General features: G+C 39.5%; 1 protein-coding gene across 1 annotated transcript in view; it reads right to left on the bottom strand.

Annotated features, from left to right (window-relative positions):
- Positions 1–21,052, bottom strand: part of C7 (complement C7) — a 55,468-nt gene extending 34,416 nt beyond the window's left edge. The window contains exons 1-7 of the mRNA XM_066378453.1: positions 20,895–21,052; positions 16,799–16,854; positions 14,564–14,639; positions 9,618–9,759; positions 7,248–7,395; positions 6,031–6,169; positions 1,551–1,721 (exon numbers count right to left, since the gene is read on the bottom strand). Of these exons, the coding sequence (XP_066234550.1) occupies positions 1,551–1,721; positions 6,031–6,169; positions 7,248–7,395; positions 9,618–9,759; positions 14,564–14,639; positions 16,799–16,854; positions 20,895–20,900 (738 nt within the window). The 5' untranslated portion in view covers positions 20,901–21,052. The remainder of the gene's footprint in view (positions 1–1,550; positions 1,722–6,030; positions 6,170–7,247; positions 7,396–9,617; positions 9,760–14,563; positions 14,640–16,798; positions 16,855–20,894) is intronic.
- Between the last annotated feature and the right edge of the window lie 518 nt (positions 21,053–21,570).

Raw genomic sequence — 21,570 nt, forward strand, 5'->3', positions numbered from 1 at the left:
ACCAACTGCCACTGTCAACCCAGGCTATATGAATTTTCATTTTGATGCATGATAAGGTCTCTTCTGGGCCCACTCACTTGAAGCAATCTAAGGAATTTTGGGGATCCCAAGAAGGAAAAATATCTGAAGGATGTCATGGTAATTTCTTTTATGCATGATCTTTAAAACTCCATGACCAACTTGTTATGCCTTCCTCAACTACAAAAAGGGAGCCAACTTCATTAACTATTAAATAATTTCACAAATAAATACATAAAATAATTTGTCCCTAAGGTCCACATCTTGGCATTGACTTATAGGTAGGGTGACTGTATAATTTTCTCCCATACTGAAGTATTTACAAGTTAAGTCACTTATTAATAAGGTCTTTTAACTACTTCTTAAGCACGTTTTGATGATGTTCAAAACAGAACCCCTTATACAAAATCCTCACTTACGTGAACAATATGGATATGATAAATGTTTTCATAGCTCGTATTTACACAGTTTCTTAGTCATAAAACAAATAAAGTATTTTATACACTTTTTGTGGGATTTATTAATCAAGTTACTAACTATAAGATGAGATAAAATGGCCCTGGCCAGTTGGCTCAGCAGTAGAGCACCGGCCCAGCATGTGGAAGTCCCAGATTCAATTCCCAGTCAGGGCACACAGGAAAAATGACCATCTGCTTCTCCACCCCTTCCCCTTCTCTCTCTCTCTTTCTCTCCTCTCCTGCATCCATAGCTTATTTGAACAAGTTGGCTCTGGGTGCTAAAGATGGAACCATGGCTTTACTTTAGGCATTAAAATAGCTCGGTTCCTGAGCAATGGAGCAATGGCCCCAGATGGGCAAAGCATCACCCCTTAGTGGGCTTGCTGGGTGGATCCTGGTTCAGGCGCATGTAGAAATCTGTCTCTCTGCCTCCCTGCCTCTCACTGAATAATAATAATAATAATAATAATAGTAATAGTAATAAATGAGATAAACTATGCAGATTGTGAATGATGATCAGTCTGAAAGGTTTTTCAGCAGTAAGTGTATATCAATTAGCACAGTTTACGTCAACTGTTTAGGTTGCCAAGATGAAAGTTTTGAAATTTAAAAACAACAAAGTGTCTTAAGTCTTTCAACTTACTTATATGAAAATTTTGATATCTCAAAAATAACAAAGTATTTTAAACATTTTCTGGTATTAGCATTTAAGAAGCACATATTAATTAGATTTTTAAATTATAATTGTAACACTTAAAAAAGTAGTATTAGTAATCATGGATGAGAAATTTAGAAAAGTAGTAAGTAGAAGATTTGGAAATAAGTTTTTTTTTTAGATTTTCAAATAAGTACAAATACTTTAATGAAAAAAATAAAAGTATAAATAAACATATCAAAGAGAATTAACCAGACAAGACCATACCTTTTAAAGAAATGTATTGTCTCCCTGAAGAAGATACTGTTGCCCTGTTTTAAAAAATGGGAGCTAATTCTTTTGGTAAACACACTTTTGTTAATGTTATAAACACTTAAACCAGTAAAAAAGGGAAAAGCTAACTAATATTTCATACTAACCTTTTCCTTCTGATTTTCATTGCAATTTGAGAAATGCCTCTGTGAAGAAGATGATGATGAATGAAAAAAAGAGCGTTTCCTTTTAGATGATGAATAGTGTGTTGATGTTTCTTTCACATAAGACCAGCTACTGTTGTAAAATTCATGATTAAAATCATTATTTATTTTCACCTGTAGAGAAAAGGAAAAAATTTTACTATAACCAAATAGTAAAATTTGGTTATAGTAGGCCTTGGACATAATCAAGAATCTTTTGTCATAGATCTTTTAATATACTTTCTTTCTACAATATCCCAAAGACAAAGCTCTTCATTGACCCAGAATTGCTGGCCCTCTCATTAAGACTAGGCCTGCCCGAGTATCAGGAATATAATCACTCTTTGTTAAAGCAGGAAACATGGTATTAATAATGTGCACAAACATCTTCCATTTTCCTTTAATGTCAACATTTAGCCCAGAAGTGAACAAATTCACAAGGTTACACTTAAAAAGAAAATTACGAAGCATTTGGTTCTTGATTTCTTTTTTTTCTGAGAGGAATAGAAATGAAAATAAGCTGTATAAAGCAGTTAAATTATACGGACTTTGTTTTGGAATGGTCTATGTGATCCTGTAGTAGATTTAACTTTCCAAGTCTATTATGATTTATGTGAGTAAGCTTCTTAATTGCTTAGTTCAGCAGCTCCTCATTCCCATCTATTCTACACATAACTGCAAGAATCATCTTTTTTTAAGGTAGTGTCATCTTCATAAATTTTCTTTAATTAATCCCTTCTTCCTTCCAGCTTAGATCCTGGATTCCCTCAAACTGACTCTTCCTCTGAAATCATAAATTCAAATATCCTACACTCTGACGTCGCTTACTCTTTTGACTCTCATTCTATACTGCTCACAAAAATTAGGGGACATTTCAAAATTAATATGAAGCTGTAAAATATCCCCTAATTTTTGTTAGCAGTATATTATCACCGTATCTGTTATTTAGCTGCATAGAGACAAGTTCATCAGTTTCTTTTTCCTTCTTTCTCCCTGTCAGCACCTCCATTTTATCACTTCCTTCCTGTTGCACTTCTGACTTCCACCATTGTCTCACCAGCAGACTTAACCTCCTTGCCTAGCTGTGTCCTACCATCATATTTGCCTGGCGAACACCTAACCCTGATTCCATGCTTGCAGCTGAACTGCTTAGCACTACTATAGAAAACCCACACAACTACAGACTGGTGTCACTATAAGTCCATTCATGGTGTCCAGCCTCAGTGGAACCCTCAGTGCAGTCTGGCAGACCTGTTTTTCCAGTCAATTTTTTTTCTCTCCCATTCTTTACAGTCTCTGTTTCACAAGTTCCGCACCTCCCTCAACCTCTAGTCACACAACCACTTGCTTTACTCTAAGACTATGAACTTACATTCCAATAAACCAAAAGCCACCTTTCACCTCACAGAGAGCTCTGTACCCAGTGGCACTAGGTCCACTTGAACTAGCGTGGACCCCCCCATATCTGCACCTGGGTCTAGCACTTTAATAACTGACTCACTGCCCATGGCTTTCACCCCACTTCTCTCCAGCTGGATCCTCAATTTCCTCAGCAACAGGCTACAGTTTCCCTCCATTCAGACAAACATCCATAAATCCAGTGGCTGGAAAGGCATCTTGGATGACAGCTCCCGAACCGGGCCACACTGTGGAACACAAATGTCAGGAGTATGCTGTCTTAAACTCTTCCTCTTCCTCAGCAGCTGTGGACTGCGGGTGTGTCCACCTTCCAGCTATGTCGGAAACGCTCTTCCCTATTCTTGTCTCTGCTCCCTAACTGTCTAAATTACACCCAAATGCATACATGTGTATTTTTTTCAATTCTCTCTCATAATTATATATATTAAAAAGTACCAACACATCCTTCTAGGAATAGAAGGAGAAAAAAAATGTCTGCAAATGCCTCTCTCACAGTCTTGCTCCTGGCCACAGGTTAAATTTGAATGCATAGTATTCATCACATAGAATTCAGAGTTGAAATGCAATTAACTACAATACATTGGGAGAGTAACACATAGAAAAATAAAGGACTGTGAAGTCTGACCAACTGCATCCAAGTGCTACTACTTAAGAGTTTGGTGACTTAGAATAAGTCTCTCTGAGCCTTGATCTCTACATATATAAAATAGTAAAATACTACTGGTCTTCCAAAGATATGGTGAAGATTAAACCTATACAAATTGGCAATGATGTTCAGGTGCCACAGTAAATATTCAAAATTGGTGATTATGATTATTTTTCAGATCAGTTTTACTTTTCATTTTCATGATTCAATAGCTCTTCGACGCAATGTATTCTGTCATACATTAGAAGCTAATGAGTTTGCTGTTCCTAATTGAAACTACCTTTGGAGAGGGTTAGTTTTGGTACACAAGGGCCCTTCTATCTGAGCATCCTGATAGTGTTGGTTTACAAATTTGGAAGTAAGAGATAGGGAGCACTGAGTCGGAGGTTTGGGGCATTCTGGGGAGACGGGTTGGAAAGCACTGAGACAGAAGATCCTGGGAGAGGAGGGCACGGCAGAGGGGGGAGGGCAGCTGGGACCTGCTCAGTGGGTGCTCGCCACTGATAAGTCTGACCAGCAGCGCTGCTATGATAAAGTAAAAGCTATCTCTGCAGAAGGAAGAAACGGAGGAAGAGAGGAAGAGAGGGAGGGAAGAAGGGAGGGAGGGAGGGATGGAGGGAGGAAGGGAGGGAAGAAGAGAGGAAGGAAGGGAATTTAAAAGAGAATGAGACCAAAACCTTCATTTTGTTGAGCTTGTGGAAGGGCAGACATTTTAAGACAATATCAACTGTTTTTGTTGAAATGTGTTTGCATTACTACAACAGAAAAATGTCTCTTATATATCCCCTACAGATCTTTAAGAATGTCCCCCAAAGCCCTAACTGGTTTTGGTGTAGTACATTTTGTGTTTAAATCACGGAATCAGATGAGTTTCCATGTGTCTGACAGAAGCCACTTGTGAGAAGCAGCAGCCTAGAGCCAGAGCAGAGACTGAGACCGTGATCAAATGATTAAAATTTACGAGCCAGGCAATACAGATGACATTGGCAGGGGTTTGAAGTACAGCCCACTCTTCACAGGGCTGGTGGCAGTATGAATTGATACGTGCATGTTGGGAACGTTACTTAGTAATGAGTATCATAGACAAGGCAGCGATATGAGTTCCAGGCATGCCCTAGGGAAATTCTCCCTCATTTTCATGGAACTCATGCACAAGAATGTTCAAGGCATTTTCATAAGAAACAGCAATAAAAATGCCTTCTACATCAGCATAAACAAAATTTAAAATCATAATTTGAGTGAAAAAAATAACAATCCATAGAAGGATATCTACTATATGAGTTGCTGTATTTCTATAAATGGTCAAAAACTAAATTATACATTTTTATTTAGACACAAAGACACAGGGATACACATACACAAATAAACAAGAAATGATTAATATGAAAGATGAAATGGTGGTTGCCGGAGAATTGGGGGCAGGGGGAAGGGGCGTTGACCAGAGAGGGATGAATATCACTAGTAATATTCTATTTCCTCCGGTGGGTAGTGAGCATATATGGGTATTTGTTTTATTAGTTTTCTTTTTCCAACTGCATGTAGATGTTATTCACACTCTTTTGTATATTTAAAAGATTTCACAATTGAAACATAAAATCATTTTTAAGAGACACTGTGGCAGTTCTAAGAAAATCATTAGACCAGTCATGGGCAGTGCCTTGAGTTCTAACACCCACGCAGAGACAGACCACAAGGTTCTGAGCCCGTGTGCAGCAGATGCAAAATGAAAAGGAGGCAAAAGGATATTTCAGCTTCAATGATACAAGTTGAAAGCACCATTGCCCTGGACTCCAGAGTCATGCGCTAAGGATTTTTTTTTTTTTTTTTGTATTTTTCTGAAGCTGGAAACGGGGAGGCAGTCAGACAGACTCCCGCATGCACCTGACCGGGATCCACCCGGCACGCCCACCAGGGGCGACGCTCTGTCCACCAGGGGGCAATGCTCTGCCCCTCTGGGGCGTCGCTCTGCAGCGACCAGAGCCACTCTAGCGCCTGGGGCAGAGGCCACAGAGCCATCCTCAGCGCCCGGGCCATCTTTGCTCCAATGGAGCCTCGGCTGTGGGAAGGGAAGAGAGAGACAAAGAGGAAGGAGAGGGGGAGGGGTGGAGAAGCAGATGGGTGCCTCTCCTGTGTGCCCTGGCCGGGAATCGAACCTGGGACTTTTGCACACCAGGCCGACGCTCTACCACTGAGCCAACTGGCCAGGGCCAGGATTTTTTTTAAATCAATAGAAAACATTTATTGGAACTGACCACATATTGGGCACAAGTAAATTCTCCACAAATAAATAAATAAACAAACAAACAAACATCACAACGAGAAAGATCTCTGGCCTCAACTCCCAGGTGAGAAATAAGTAAAATCAATGGAAGGACGCACCTGAAATGTGTAGGAGAGGATATTGGAGCTCAGTCTGTAATAATCTTTCCCGTCCCCACTGAACACCTTTCTGCACTGACCACCAAAGCTTTTCGTGTTGATGACTCTGCTCCCCAACTTGCCGGTGAGTGCGTTGTAACTGTTTGTTTTGTTTTTAAAAGAAGAATAGATAGTTAAAAATCAAATAGTGCTTGCTGAAAAGAGGTCATTAGAGAACTCTAGAAATACATTACGGTCAAGTATGTCTTTGAGAGAGCTCAATGAGAGAGAACAGCATTCCAATGCATACTGCTCATCCTCCAGCCTCTCCTTCCTGGCACAGTACACTGCTCACAAAGAGTAGGGGACATTTCAAAGTGACTATGCAGCTATAAAATATCCCCTACTTCCTGTGAGCAGTGTAGCTAAAACTGATATCTGGGGAAACCCAACACCTTCTTAGCCTCAGAACATGTTTGGCAAACACAGCCCTTTTGTATCTATGGCAACAGCTGTGTTTGAATTGAATCTATAGATAAAACCAATACAAATTAAGATTACTCTTGAGAGCCCTCTACAACAAATTTCAAACAATTGCCTCTTGGAATGTTGACTGCTATCCTCTTTACAGTAATCTTACTATCTTTCTGTGAATGAACTTTAAAATGTCATAGACAAAAAAAAAAAAATCCATCATTCTATCACAGATTATTTTCAAGCCTTGAAATCTTAGCTCGGATCTGACCCTTAAAAAGTCTTCAGAATCCTCTTCGAAAAAGCAAACACACAGGATGGTACCAAGTTGACTTGTAAATGAAATTTCTCAGCCAGTTTGAGCAACTGACTACTTCATTAAACCAGTTCCCTCGTCTCTCTCTCCCTCCCTCCTTCCTTCCCTCTCTTCCTCTCTCCCTCCCTCCCTTCCTCCCCCATAGTGTGACCAACTATGCAGATTTTTACAGATCTATGAGGTTTCTCATAATGTAGGGTTTGGGGTGCTAAAAACAGGACCATCCAGGGACAATTGGGCACTCTATATTTTACTGCATATATTTACAGGTATATAGATATGAATTAAAAAATTGTTTCAGGATGAGGCAAAGAGCTCTGAACCAAAGGCTTGGCTGTTAGGTCATGTGCTATTAGCCTCACCAAAAAATAATAATAATGATAATAAAACAAAACAAAATGAAGAATTATAACCCGCCAATGTGCACAGGAGACTCCCAACACCTTACCCATTCCCAGTAAGTTCTATGTTGGGAGGAGGTTTATCGAGGTCACAGGAACGTCTGCTTTCTGTGTCCTCACATCTGTCTTCATCAGTGCCGTCCTCATCACAGTCAAAATCACCGTTGCAGACCAAAGACTTGCTGATGCACTGCCCTGGCCATGAGAAGCCACCACACAATAAGAGAGGGAAGAAAGGAAACACAACATGGAATCACCTTGGGCATTCTAATGAGAATTTAACATCAGACCTCAGCTGTCCAGTGAAGGCTTGGCCATTATTTGGGCCCTCATTTTGCAACACACAAAATTGATGCTGATCTTGGCTGGATGCAAAATTGAAAATAAAACCTGAATTCCTGTTCCAGGCTTTCTCCCAGAGGCACCAGGCCGTTTGTCTGAATCCTGCAGAGCCATTGGAAAGACAAACTGACCCTCTGCCCTTCCACATTCGGTGTCTTTTCTGTAATCACTGTCCCAAATGCCAAAGTCCTGCTTTTCTTGGCGATTTAGATTTGCAGGCTTTCAGAGCATGGGAACTGAGCCAAAAGTTAAAACTCAACAATGTTTTAGCACCTACTCTGTGTGAGGCACTCTTCTGGGTGTGGGGATACAAATATGAATAAAAATGGTATTTGTCAGGCTTTGTATATACTTTTAACATACTTTACTTTACAGTCTTTAGTAATAGGAAAGACTAAAAACATAGATCATTATAATTCCACAACATAACTGTCACAGTGAACATCAGCCCAGAGCTCCAAGGAAGCACAGGAGCATACAGATGATCTAGTCCCTGCCTGGCTCCCCTACATCACCTGCAGACAGGCGTCTAGCTTCCCACGCCTTAGTCATATAGGACCACTTACATGAAGAAAGGCTGGCTTTCTGTCCTCTCCACTGACCCTGCACTTATCCTTCTCTCAGCCCAGAAAGGTTTTCTCTACCTATTACCTGCTTGCCTTCAAGAATCAAATTATACATTGTGTCCTCTCAGAAACCATCCCTACCCCACAGTCTAGGATGCGTGTCCCCCCCTCTTATCCCCATAGTATTTATATCTATAGGTCAATATAAATTGCACACAACTGTCCTGACAGTAAGCATCTATCCCACTGAGCTGCCACTCAATTCAATGTACCAAACATTTGCTGAGAGTCAACCATGTACCAGGCACTCCAGATTCAAAAATTGAATATAACACAGGGTGTCACAAAAGGAGGTTCATATGAGAAACACAAGGATTGATAAATAAATAAATAAAATACAAGAATAAACTCTGTGTCTCACCTACTCACAACTGTAAACCTATGTTTGCCACACCCTGTATGTCTCCAAAGAGTTCACAGTCTGCCAAGACACATCCAGGCCAACAAATACTCCAGATTACAGAAGGGGCAATGTACATAGGGAACACAGAGATGTGATCTGTTAACTCACTGTCAGTTAAGGATTTAAGAAAGGCTTCTCAGGCCTGACCTGTGGTGGCACAGTGGGATAAAGCGTTGACCTGGAACACTGAGGTTGCTGGTTCGAAACCTTGGGCTTGCCTGGTCAAGGCACATATGGGAGTTGATGCTTCCTGCTCCTCCCCCTTCTCTCTCTCTCTCCCCTCTCTCTAAAAATCCATAAATAAAATATTTTTAAAAATTTTAAAAAAAAAAAGAAAGAAAGGCTTCTCAGAGGCAGTGTCATTTGATTTGGGTTTTGAACGTAAAATAGGAGTTTGATAGGTATCGTTGAAGAACAGTTCTAACACAGTGATTATTTATGTTATAGACTTTTTAAAACTTTAATATTTTAAGGAAGAAATTATGTGTTTAATTTCTAAATCCACAACCCTCGTCACTCTATTAGAAACATAAAAATAATAAATGTTTGCTAAAGGTTGTTGAATTAATCTGACTGCACAAATGCAACATAGACAATAAATCAAATAATAAAGGATAAACTATGTTTTAATCACCCATGCATAATGGTGACCTAAATTTGCTCCTTGATTAGCTATTATAGTTGCTTTTCTTATAAACATAATTATCTTAGTAGTACCATTGTTTTTGCCCAGTTTCCGTGTTCATACCAGATCTTCACCAAAAATGCAATGCCAAGAATTGTTTGGGTCTGTCAATAGTCTTATTTCTCTTCAGAGAAGCAAAGAATATCCCCACTTTTATTACTACATGCCTCCCCTTGTGTTTGAAAAAATAATAGCTGAGTGAGTGGTTATTGTACCAATAAAAGATAATACTGATATTAGGGGAAAATTAACTTGTAGGTCAATATAAATTCAGTAAAATTCAATAAATATATATTGAGCAAGTTAAAGAAATAACATTCGAATTCACATGCTGCATACTCAACCTAGAGAACACAAATACCTGAAAAACACCTGAAGCGCTCTCCACACCCCTCCTCTACGGGGCATCCTTGTGTAGGTTCACATGCCTGTGTTTGAAACGCACTTCCAGCACAAGGTTGGCCGCCATACTGCCCGTACACAGCAATGGTCCTCCTGCGAGTCTAAACAGAAAACAGGGCATGCCTATCGATAGCTCCAGAGTCCTTTCTCTGAGACATAAAACCTGAGAGAAATTAATGCTATTGGAGAAGCAATGCTTGGGAAATGGTTCTGGTGTCCTACACAGTAAAGCCTCCAAAATCAAATAACCCCCAGACACACTTGTCCTTGAGTCCAGTTATGATTACAGATAATATATATATATTTTTATATGTTGACTCTCAGGACTGAGTAGTAAAAAAATATATATATATTAGTGAATATTTAAGAAAGTGACCCGATGGCATCAGCTGGATACACCTGTATGCAAATAGACGGCAGTATAGAATGATTCATGTTTTTGCCAAAACTATGTACCAAGAGCCAATCAGAAAGTCAACAATGAATTTGGCTGGAGAGAGGTTAATGGTATTGGGAAGGGGCTTGGGATGAAGGGGGGTTATGGGAAACTTTACCAAAGTGGTAGCAATTAATTTGAGGTGGATGTTAACCCTTCTTTAGAAAGGCAAGGCCGGGCAACAGAATCTGGAGAGAAATATGTTAATATGGAAGTCTGATTTATGAAGCAGAAATGTAAGTAGTGTAGTCCAAAGGTGAAGCTACACCTACAATGGGATTTTATGACACAATCAAAATCACTGACCTCTGACTTATGGCAAATATGTCAAAAGCAAACTGCTGGGAGGGGGGATGTAGGGGAAAATTGAGGAAATCGTCAAACCAAATGAGCAACAACTAAACGTCCTAAAATGCTCTAGGTACATCTTTTAAGCCTCTTCCTATACTCAGCTGTTCCCTGTTCATTAGAGTGAACACAATCTGAGATTCCAGAAAATTTAAACCTTGAGCAAAGACCAACCGGGAAGATTAGATATGTTAAAGCTATGTATGCATCTTCAACTGGGTTAGAAGTGGGGATTCCTCGGGACAAAGGGTCGCGGTAATGTGGTTTGAACTCTGAGCAGTTTTACACCAGCCTGGGCCTGGCTCTGGCATTTTTTAGTGCAGGGTAGAACTCAGCACAGTCTCTTGCTAAGTTTTTAGTTTCTGTATTTAATTGATGAATACACCTCTCATGGATGACCTATTAGTTTGTTGTTATCCTCTGAAGTTCCAAAGCACAGACTGTGTTGTGTTTATAAGTAACGCTTCCCCTCCCTGTCTACCAGAACAACCTCAATGGTCTCAGGACAACCCGTCTCAGCAGTCTCCTCCTCACCTGTCAAAGTCTGATCTTACAACCCCTTTTTCATTTTCACTTGTCTCCTTCCAAATGAAAATTTTGATTATGTAAGCTAAGGATGTATCCATCACATGCTGACCTTCACTCAAAGAAAAATAAGTTGCTAATATGAAAAATACCTTCTATCTACTTTTATTTGGTGTTCTTTCTCAACCTGTCTTTAAATTATAAAATGTTTTTTGCAGTTAGTGTTTGTTTGGCATTTGCTGTTAATGTACTTCTTTGCCTATAATCAGAATTGCCATCAATTAATTTGCCAGAAGCCAAATTCCTAATTTGTGTAACTTATTTTGTAAATACCACTCAAGGCGGTACTAAATGATGAAAATGATGACTATGATGATGCTTTAAAATGATCTTCTGTGACATGTGTTTGTTGTTCTAATAACTAAAAAATTAAATTTTGAATACACATTTTTATCCAAACAGAACCACCTCTAAAATATTTTACAAGTATTGAACAGGAAACTATTATAATGTTACATGTCAATTATATTTCAATAAAAAATTTTTAACCATTCAAGTGTTCAGAACCTTTGAAATAAACATTATATTTTTGGAATTTATCCTTAGAAAATTATCAGAAAAGAGGATATATGCCTGTGTATAATAATGTCTATTAGAATTTTATTTATAATAATCAAAGATGTAAATAATCTAAACCTGAAACAATTAGAAAGTAGATAAACAGCCACAATAATCAAAACAGCATGGTATTGGCAGAAAAATAGACACTCAGACCAATGGAACAGAATAGAAAGCCCAGAAATAAAACCACATATATATGGTCAAATAATCTTTGATAAAGGGGCCAACAACACACAATGGAGAAAAGAAAGCCTCTTCAACAAATGGTGTTGGGAAAACTGGAAAGCCACATGCAAAAGAATGAAACTCGACTACAGCCTGTCCCCGTGTACTAAAATTAATTCAAAATGGATCAAAGACCTAAATATAAGACCTGAAACAATAAAGTACATAGAAGAAGACATAGGTACTAAACTCATGGACCTGGGTTTTAAAGAACATTTTATGAACTTGACTCCAATGGCAAGAGAAGTGAAGGCAAAGATAAATGAATGGGACTACATCAGAATAAAAAGTTTTTGCTCAGCAAGAGAAACTGATATAAAAATAAACAGACAGCCAACTAAATGGGAAATGATATTTTCAAACAACAGCTCAGATAAGGGCCTAATTTCCAAAATTTACAAAGAACTCATAAAACTCAACAACAAACAAACAAACAATCCAATAAAAAAATGGGAAGAGGACATGAATAGACACTTCTCCCAGGAAGAGATACAAATGGCCAACAGATATATGAAAAAATGCTCAGCTTCATTAGTTATTAGGGAAATGCAAATCAAAACTACAATGAGATACCACCTCACCCCTGTTAGATTAGCTATGATCAACAAGACGGGTAATAGCAAATGTTGGAGAGGCTGTGGAGAAAAAGGAACCCTCATTCACTGTTGGTGGGACTGTAAAGTAGTACAACCATTATGGAGGAAAGTATGGTGGTTCCTCAAAAAACTGCAAATAGAACTACCTTATGACCCAGCAATCCCTCTACTGGGTATATACCCCAAAACCTCAGAAACATTGATACGTGAAGACACATGTAGCCCCATGTTCATTGCAGCACTGTTCAGAGTGGCCAAGACATGGAAACAACCAAAAAGCCCTTCAATAGAAGACTGGATAAAGAAGATGTGGCACATATACACTATGGAATACTACTCAGCCATAAGAAACGATGACATCAGATCATTTACAGCAAAATGGTGGGATCTTGATAACATTATAAGGAGTGAAATAAGTAAATCAGAAAAAAACAAGAACTACATGATTCCATACATTGGTGGAACATAAAAATGAGACTAAGAGACATGGACAAGAGTGTGGTGGTTACCAGGGGTGGGGGGAGGGAGGACAGGGGGAGAGTTAGGGGGAGGGGGAGGGGCACAGAGAACTAGATAGAGGGTGGCGAAGGACAATCTGACTTTGGGCGAGGGGTATGCAACATAATTTAATGACAAAATAACCTAGACATGTTTTCTTTGAATATATGTACCCTGATTTATTAATGTCATCCCATTACCATTAATAAAAATTTATTTTAAAAAAAAAAAAGAAAGTAGATAAACAAATTTAGTGTATTTATATAAGGGAACAGAATGTAACTATTAAAGTGCATGCTGGTCCTGGCCGGTTGGCTCAGTGGTAGAGCGTCGGCCTGGCGTGCAGGAGTCCCGGGTTCAATTCCCAGCCAGGGTACACAGGAGAAGCGCCCATCTGCTTCCCCACCCTTTCCCCTCTCCTTCCTCTCTGTCACTCTCTTCCCTTCCCACAGCCAAGGCTCCACTGGAGGAAAGTTGGCCCGGGCACTGAGGATGGCTCTATGGCCTCTGCCTCAGGCACTAGGAGGGCTCTGGTTACAAAAGAGCGACGCCCCAGTTGGGCAGAGCATCGCCCCCAGGTGGGCATGCCGGGTGGATCCCGGTTGGGTGCAAGCGGGAGTCTGTCTGACTGCCTCCCTGTTTCCAACTTCAGAAAAAAACAAAACAAAACAAACAAACAGACAAATAAATAAATAAATAAATAAAGTGCATGCTGATAGTACACTGGGTTAAAATAGTAGAATAGAAAACTGCCTGACCTGTGGTGGCGCAGTGGATCAAGTGTCAACCTGGAAACGCTGAGGTTGCCGGTTCAAAACCCTGGGCTTGCCTGGTCAAGGCACATATGGGAGTTGATGCTTCCTGCTCCTCCCCCCCCCTTCTCTATAACAAATAAATAAAATCTTAAAAAAAAAATAAAAGAAAACTATGATCAAATAATTGTATTTTTTAAAAATCATAAACATGCAGAAAAAAATAAAATGAAAGAAATAAATACCAAAATGCTGGTATATGGTTTCTTCTAAATGATGAAATTGTAAGTAGTATTTTTTTATTTATACTTTTCTATTTTTTTTGCCAATGAATAATTTATAACAAGAAAAGAAGCAGACATTTTTAGAAGTACTTTGTAGTACTAGGAGTTTATTTGTATTACTTAACAAATTTTAGACCATGGCAAAGTGTTTGACGTCTCATGGCCACTAACTACACTGCTTACCAAAATCAGGCGATATTTCAAAATGAATAGGAAGCGATAAAATATCCCCTAATTTTTGTGAGCAGTATATTTGTCAGGTAACACAAAGCAGGAATTTTGCTACTTGCCAGTAAACATGAAACAGATTTGAATGTCTACTAATGTCATTATTTCTCTAATAGCTCAGGAATTAGTGAGTTGCTTTTATTTTTTATCCTATGTCTACTTCTTGGCTCAATTGTAAGATTTAGAAAACTCTTGCAAGAAAACCTAGAATGCAGAAATTACTTTATTATGATATTAATTATTATACAAGTGATACTATTTTTTCCTTTAAAATTACTAATTATATTTTCAAGAAACATAAAAAATAATATTCAAAAGGTAAGTCCACTTTGTCCATACCTAAGACATTTTAGCATATAAGTAATAAATACAAACTTTTTGCACAGTCCTACCTGAGACTTAGTACAACCATTGCATTCTGACCAAGGGCCAAAGGAATCCCACTGGCAATTGATTGGAGAGGAGGTGCTGTCAAATTGTTTATCATAAAGCAGGTAGAAAGATAAGAGACAGGGAACACAAAGAATGGTAAGAATCGTCAAAAACTGTCAAATACAGTCAAAAGTTGCTGCACAATTTTTTTCCTAAGAAAAGCCAAAAGTATCCCAAAATGTATTTTTTAAATATGTAAAAGGGACCTATTTTTTTTTTAGAGATTAACATTTATTAAATATCTATAATGTACCAGGCACTATTTAGACACTAGAATTGTAGACATATTCAAAGAGATAGGTCACTCACAATTGCTAGAGCAGAGGACAGAGACACAGATGCATAAACAAATAATCATAATGCAATAATAATACAACCATAGCCCATAATACAATGCATGTAATTTGAAAGATTTTATAATAGAAATGTGTACATTGTGATATGTTACAGAACTATAGCTAAGGGTGTGTTCAGAGCTGGGAGGAATGAGTGAGAACACATAGGAGGAAGGTATCATGGGCTTTGACAGGATTCTGACTGGTGAATAAAGATTATTCAGAATCTCAGAACTGGGAGACCAGGAGTTCTACAAAGACCGTGTCAGAAATGGGATACTAAAACAACTGGCAAAGGCTAACTGGACAAGAATTTATTTTTCAACGCTCCCCTGCTCATTTAGGTCACTTCTTAAGCACACACCCAGATAGGGGAACTTCGAGCTTACCCAATTCCACTCAAATAAAATACACGTGGAAAATGGAGAGCTGATGTTCCTATGACACTTAACTCCAGCTGTATCCAGGTCACCTGGCTTACACCTAAAAAACTAAGGAAGCCTAGCCTACAGCACACATACAAAGCGTAAAGGGATGAAGACTCCTGATTTCTGGATTTCGAGCACATTTCTAGCCTCGGAAACATCTTCAGTTAAGGTGAGTTGTGCTTATCCTAAAGCTGTCAGGTGACCTTGAACATAAGGAGCCCCATTCTGCAGCACTTGTGTCTCTGGTGCATTTGCGGCTCCCACCTTGCTAACCTGTTGACGTGGCACTTGTGATCCAAATGCCTTTGTACTGTTGACCCTCACACAAGCTGAACCTGCTATTTTTCTGTTTGGGTCCCAGGGCCAGGCTGCAGCCTTCCCCAGAAGCAGAGGCTTGGGGGCGGGGGGCAAGCGTGGTCTTCTCCTCCCCTGTGCTCTGTGCCTGACCCTGGTCAGGCCTTCTGTAGACAGAGCCCTCTGAGCATTTGTGCTGAAGTCCGTCCCCTGTGTCCAGATCTGACTCACACAGTGACTCTCAGTGCTGGTTTGGTCCTCTTTGCGTCCCCTGTCACCAGCACAGAGCCTGACACATATTCTGCTCATTGGATCAAGTGAACTACCCTGGTCCTGTCCCACCAGACTGACCACAAAAGCAAAAGGCAAGGCCTTGGGTAAATGGTACTGCTCTTCGCTAGGTCTCAAAGCGCCAGTAAAAACATTTTCTTCCAAAACTCTTCAACCTTTAAATCCAAAGACTGTTTTGCAATGTCCCCACTGAGAGATCCCATTCTGCTCAGAGCTGCAGGGGGCGGATGTGATTCTCCGAAATGCAGGCAAAACCACACCACTGGGACATAAAGGAAACCCTGCAGTCTTCTCGCCTTCGTGTTTCTTCTTACAGCCAATAAAATAAAATAAGAATAAAACAAGCTTGGCTACCTTTGCCTTTTCTCAAAATGTGGAAGGTGAAGCGCTGCAGGGACAAACTTGCACCGGCCGCCAGGGAGCCATCAGGTAAACCAGGGGCAGTCAACCTTTTCACACCTACCGCCCACTTTTGTATCTGTGAGTAGTAAAATTTTCTAACCGCCCACCGGTTCCACAGTAATGGTGATTTATAAAGTAGGGAAGTAACTTTATAAAATTTATAAAGCAGAGTTACAGCAAGTTAAAGCATATAATAATAATTACTTACCAAGTACTTTATGTTGGATTTTCTCTAAGTTTGGCAGAATAAATCTTTATAAAACAACTTACTATAGTTAAATCTATCTTTTTATTTATACTTTGGTTGCTCCGCTACCACCCACCATGAAAGCTGGAACACCCACTAGTGGGTGGTAGGGACCAGGTTGACTACCACTGGAAAGCATTCCCTGAGAACAAAAAGAATGTTTTTAATGATTTCCACATACAACCCAAATATTCTCACCTTGAGAAAACTGGGAACTCTCCTATAAATCCCAGCAAGATGAATACACTTACTGCCTGGGGGGGAAAAAAAGCATTGTTTTAGTTGGCATTTCTTTAATGAATTGAAAGTGAATTCATTTGTACAAGTCAAGATTTGGTGATTAAAAAATAGAGTGAAGAACCCTGGAGAAGGCTTGACAACTCTACTTGTCTTTTAAGTTTCCATTTTAAATAAAAGTTTAATAGAATTTTGTTAAGCTCGCCTCCTACTATTCATTTCTGTAAAAATACCAAGGGGCTGGGTGATGTCGTGGACACATTACACATGCTCACTGGAGTTCAATTGTCACCAGCATTTCTTTAGGTTCCCGTCATCTTTTAACTCCTTTTTTCAACTGTCCTTCTAACTTCAGCACCCACGCGACACCCAGGGAGGAAAAGTATGGAAGAAAGAGCTGTGCCGAGGGCTAAGAAGTTCAAGGGGAAAGAAGCTTCATAAATGAGGAATCAAAAGTGGCTACACACCAATGTCGGAGGCCGTTTGTCACACTCCTTCACTCTTTGAAAAATCTCTGAGGCCTGTTGGTAATCACCTTACCCGATCACACCAGCTAACTACTGAGGATCTGACAGGTGGCAGAACTATATGTGAAATGTAATTACAGTGTTTAAAAAAACAAATAGGTACTGAAAACACCTCTAAAAAGAAATATAACACAGGATAAGAGTTTATTTCCAGTTGTGAAATTATAAGGGATTCTATTCTCTTACTTTGACTTTTAAGTATCTTGCTACTTTACTGACCACTGAAGGCATAGGGACTACAATTCAGATTTTTTTTTTTTTTTTTTTTTAGAGAGAGAGAGAGATGGAGGGAGGGACAGACAGACAGAGAGATGAGAAGCATCAATCATCAGTTTTTCGTTGTGACACCTTAGTTGTTCATTGATTGCTTTCTCATATGTGCTTGACCAGGGGGCTACAGTGGAGCCACTGACCCCTTGCTCAAGCCAGCGATCTTGGGCTCAAGCCATCAACTTTGGGTTTCAAGCCAGCGACCATGGGATCATGTCTATGATCTCATACTCAAGCTGATGACCCCATGCTAAAGCTGGTGAGCCCACACTCAAGGTGGCGACCTCCAGGTTTCAAACCTGGGTCCTCAGTATCCCAGGTCGAAGCTCTATCCATTGTGCCACTGCCTGGTCGGGCTACAATTCAGATATTTATTGGAGATGCTCTAAGAATATTAAATGCATTCAATTCAGTACTCAGTATAAGTCTTTAAAATCATCTTACCCCTCATGTGAACCAGCCAACACTCTCTTCTGCCCCTAACTTCCTTTCTCTCAGTGTAGCTGTAGAGTGGCTTCCCAACATTTTTCCAGACCCTTCTAATCGCCCTCTGAGATCACCTGTCCTCATATTAGGTATCTTCCTTCAGTTGTGAGATCCTTCTTTCCTACCTCTGTCTCTTATACTTCTACAAATAATTTATTCTCATTAACACAACCAGGAAGCTGTGGGCAACAGGAGAATGAGTAAATAATGGCAAGGGAGGCTAGGACACTTCCTGAGTTTTTAACAAACACCTGAACCATATAATGTAAAGCAACATCTTTGAAAAGTTTTTTCTTGGCAGTGGATAAAGCCTCGACCTGGAACACTGAGGTCGCCGGTTCAGAACCCTGGGCCTGCCCAGTCAAGGCACATATGGGAGTTGGGAGTTGATGCTTCCTGCTCCTCCCCCCTTGTGTCTCCCTTCTCTCTCTCTTTCTTTCTCTCTTTCTCTCTCCTCTCTCAAATGAATAAATAAAATCTTTAAAAAATAAAAAAAAAATTTAAAAAGCTTTTTCTTTTCTTTCAATGTAAACTGTATGAGGTTCTTTTTCCTTTTTTCCATATGTCTCATTTTTCTGCCCCTGGGAAAGCCTATCTCAATAGCTTTCTTAGTCACTCCCAGGCATTAACAAATTTTCAGAAAATAGAAATTCTGAAACAATTTCATAGTCAAACATTAATTTATCATCTGATTTTAAATTTCTCTCCTACTCCCAGTTCCTGGTGCTTGTAATGAGGGAGGGGTGTTCAGCTTCTCTTCCCTACCCGGTCCCCCAAGCTGCCTCTATCTTTTTCCAGGTCAGAGGTCAGAGCAGCATGAGTGAAAGAAAAGAGACCCGAATAGGATCGTTTTTGGTGTGTGTAATTAAATTTTGGGGGTGACATAACTTGACTCATTCAGCAGGAGTCTGGTCATGATAAATGAGGGTGTTCTGGGGCTTGAAATCAATTGTTTATCTCTCACAGAGTTTTTGTAATTCTTTGGATCCCTCCCCCCCCCCCCCCGGCCCGTTCCCACTGGGCATCAAAAACCATGGTTTTCTGGCACAAAGAGTTCATCTTTCTGTCTATTTCTCCACACAATACCAACACAGTACAACTGAGAGAAGACAGCAGATAACATCAGGTCAGCTCCAGGTGCAGGGAAAAACAGAGCGGCCCTGACCAGACTATCATGGTGCCTGACCGCATCCCAGCCCAGGAGAATCGTGCCTTCAGTTCACAAACCCCAGGTTCATCTCAGTCCAGGGAGGAGAGGGCAAAGGACTGGAGATCACAGGGAAGCCCTTTTGTCCTGAAGTCCCTCTTAAACACTTCAGACCCAAGTTATCACCTAACCAAGGGATACAGAAAGAACCAAGGGGCTTCTGGGACCACCTTTTTGAACTTAGTTCACATGAACAGCAGGAGAAGACAAAAGCATGCTTCGCCTTAAAAGGGCGGACCTGGAAGTCATGTGTAGTGGTGTCTTCGCAGCCCAGGGTTTCCTTCTCTGAAACGTATCACAAAAGTATACTCTCAGGTCTCGTGTGAAAATATGAATACCTACTTTCAAAGAAAAAACTCTTCATGTATCCTGCAGGGAAGTAATTTTTTTATTTGTTGGTATTTTATTGGCCAAAAGAAGGACAAAAGTATATTTATTACCGTGGTAGAATAATACCGTAATAATGATTGTGAACAAATTTTTAAGCACAAAACAATTAAGATGTCTCATAAAATAAATGAGGAAATTAGTTAATGGTTAACACAAATAGTAGGAGAAGGTATATTAGTTAGAGGACCCTAAGAAAAGCACCATATTCTATTTGGGCTAACAAGTATTCTAAAATTTTTAATAAAAATAGAAGACAGAGTAATAAAAATTAGATTATATCATAATTCTAACTTTGTTATGTTACTTGGTGTTCTAACATCATAGCATTAAACAAATTAACTTTGTCATTTGTGTTTAATTTTTAATCATTTAATTTCATCCATGAGTTATTCAAATCCCATATCTCAGTCTTCCTCTAACCCCCTTGGAAACTGAACATAGATTCAATATCACAAATGAACAGCAGAGAGATCACAAGGGCAATCTAATAGCTGACAAGACTGGCAAATTCTTATTTCAGCATTATAATGCAGCACTTTTAAAGTTTAAGTACCAAAATTTTCAAAAATAAAAGTATGGGACCACTTTCAAGTTGTTTTCTGCATCCCAGAAATATAGTCTATGAGAGTCATTTTTGTCGCTGGTCCTGTCTTCGATTGAATAGTAAAGTTTTTATCATCCGGCCATTTCATATTGGGCCAATGTGCCTATTTGCTAAACCTTTTGTTTCATTCCAACTACCTGTACTTTCTACTGTCACAATACTGACCCTAAGAAGTTCCAAGTCTCTGAATTCTCTTTTCTATAAAGCTGTTAGAAAAGTCAGATAAGGGAGGCTCGTTGCTTAGCTCCAAATCAAACACACAAAGATTTACTGGAGGGAATTTTTCCCTAAGAAGTGACAATAGTACTATTGTACTTCTTAATGGCTTTCTCAGGACTCCCATAAACGTCTCCAGTTTCTGTTTCCCAGAACTCTGAACCAATCATTTAACTGCAGGACAAGAAAAAGGAATTTCACTTTGGCTGAACTATTAAATACACTTATATAAAGATTTAAAATATCACCCTCATTTTCCATATTTCCTATGTCCTCTTCTTATTTAAGTTCTTCTGGTGCACTTTACCATCATTTGAAATACCTTTGTTTACCAATGTAATAAAATAATTATCTTACCTCCATGGTTGGGAAAACATTCAGGGCAGAAGAGAGGATAAAATTTTCCGCTGGGAGTGCCCAGTGAATTCTCAACTGCTGAAGAGCCCAGCGCTCCGCGTCCTCTCTGGTTCTCCCCACTGGGGTTTCCTCGGTGCTCTTATACAGAGCGAGTGCTCCTGGGACTCTGCCCCCTCCCTGCCAGATTCTCCAGGAGGAGGACGAGGAGCCTGCCCTATGACCAGTCTGTGTCTAGAAGCCGGATGTATTTTATCAATCTACATAGGCCTTCGCTTCAGCCAGCTGGGACTATTTAGAAGTGTCGTTCGAAGGAAACATCTGTAAAGAAAAGCATAAAATGTTCTTAGTTCAACATTTAAGTGATTTTTCGACCAAAAGAGACTCTGCATAAGACAAGGAATAAGACTTCATCCTGTTCCAATCGAGTAAACCAGAGGTTTTCAACCTTTTTCATTTCATGCACACATAAACTAATTCCTAAAATTCTGCAGCACACCAAAAAACATAGTTTTTGCCAATCTGACAAAAAATAAAAGTATTATTTTGATTTATTCACACAAGATCGCTGTTGTTATTTTGGCTGTTGTCCTTTTTTTACTTGGCAATCTAATGGGAAAGAGATCAGGTATTGCATGTTTTACAATTTCTTGCAGCACAACTTAAAAATTGCTGTACT

This window comes from Saccopteryx leptura, chromosome 1 (assembly GCF_036850995.1).
Source record: "Saccopteryx leptura isolate mSacLep1 chromosome 1, mSacLep1_pri_phased_curated, whole genome shotgun sequence".
Lineage (NCBI taxonomy): Eukaryota > Metazoa > Chordata > Mammalia > Chiroptera > Emballonuridae > Saccopteryx > Saccopteryx leptura.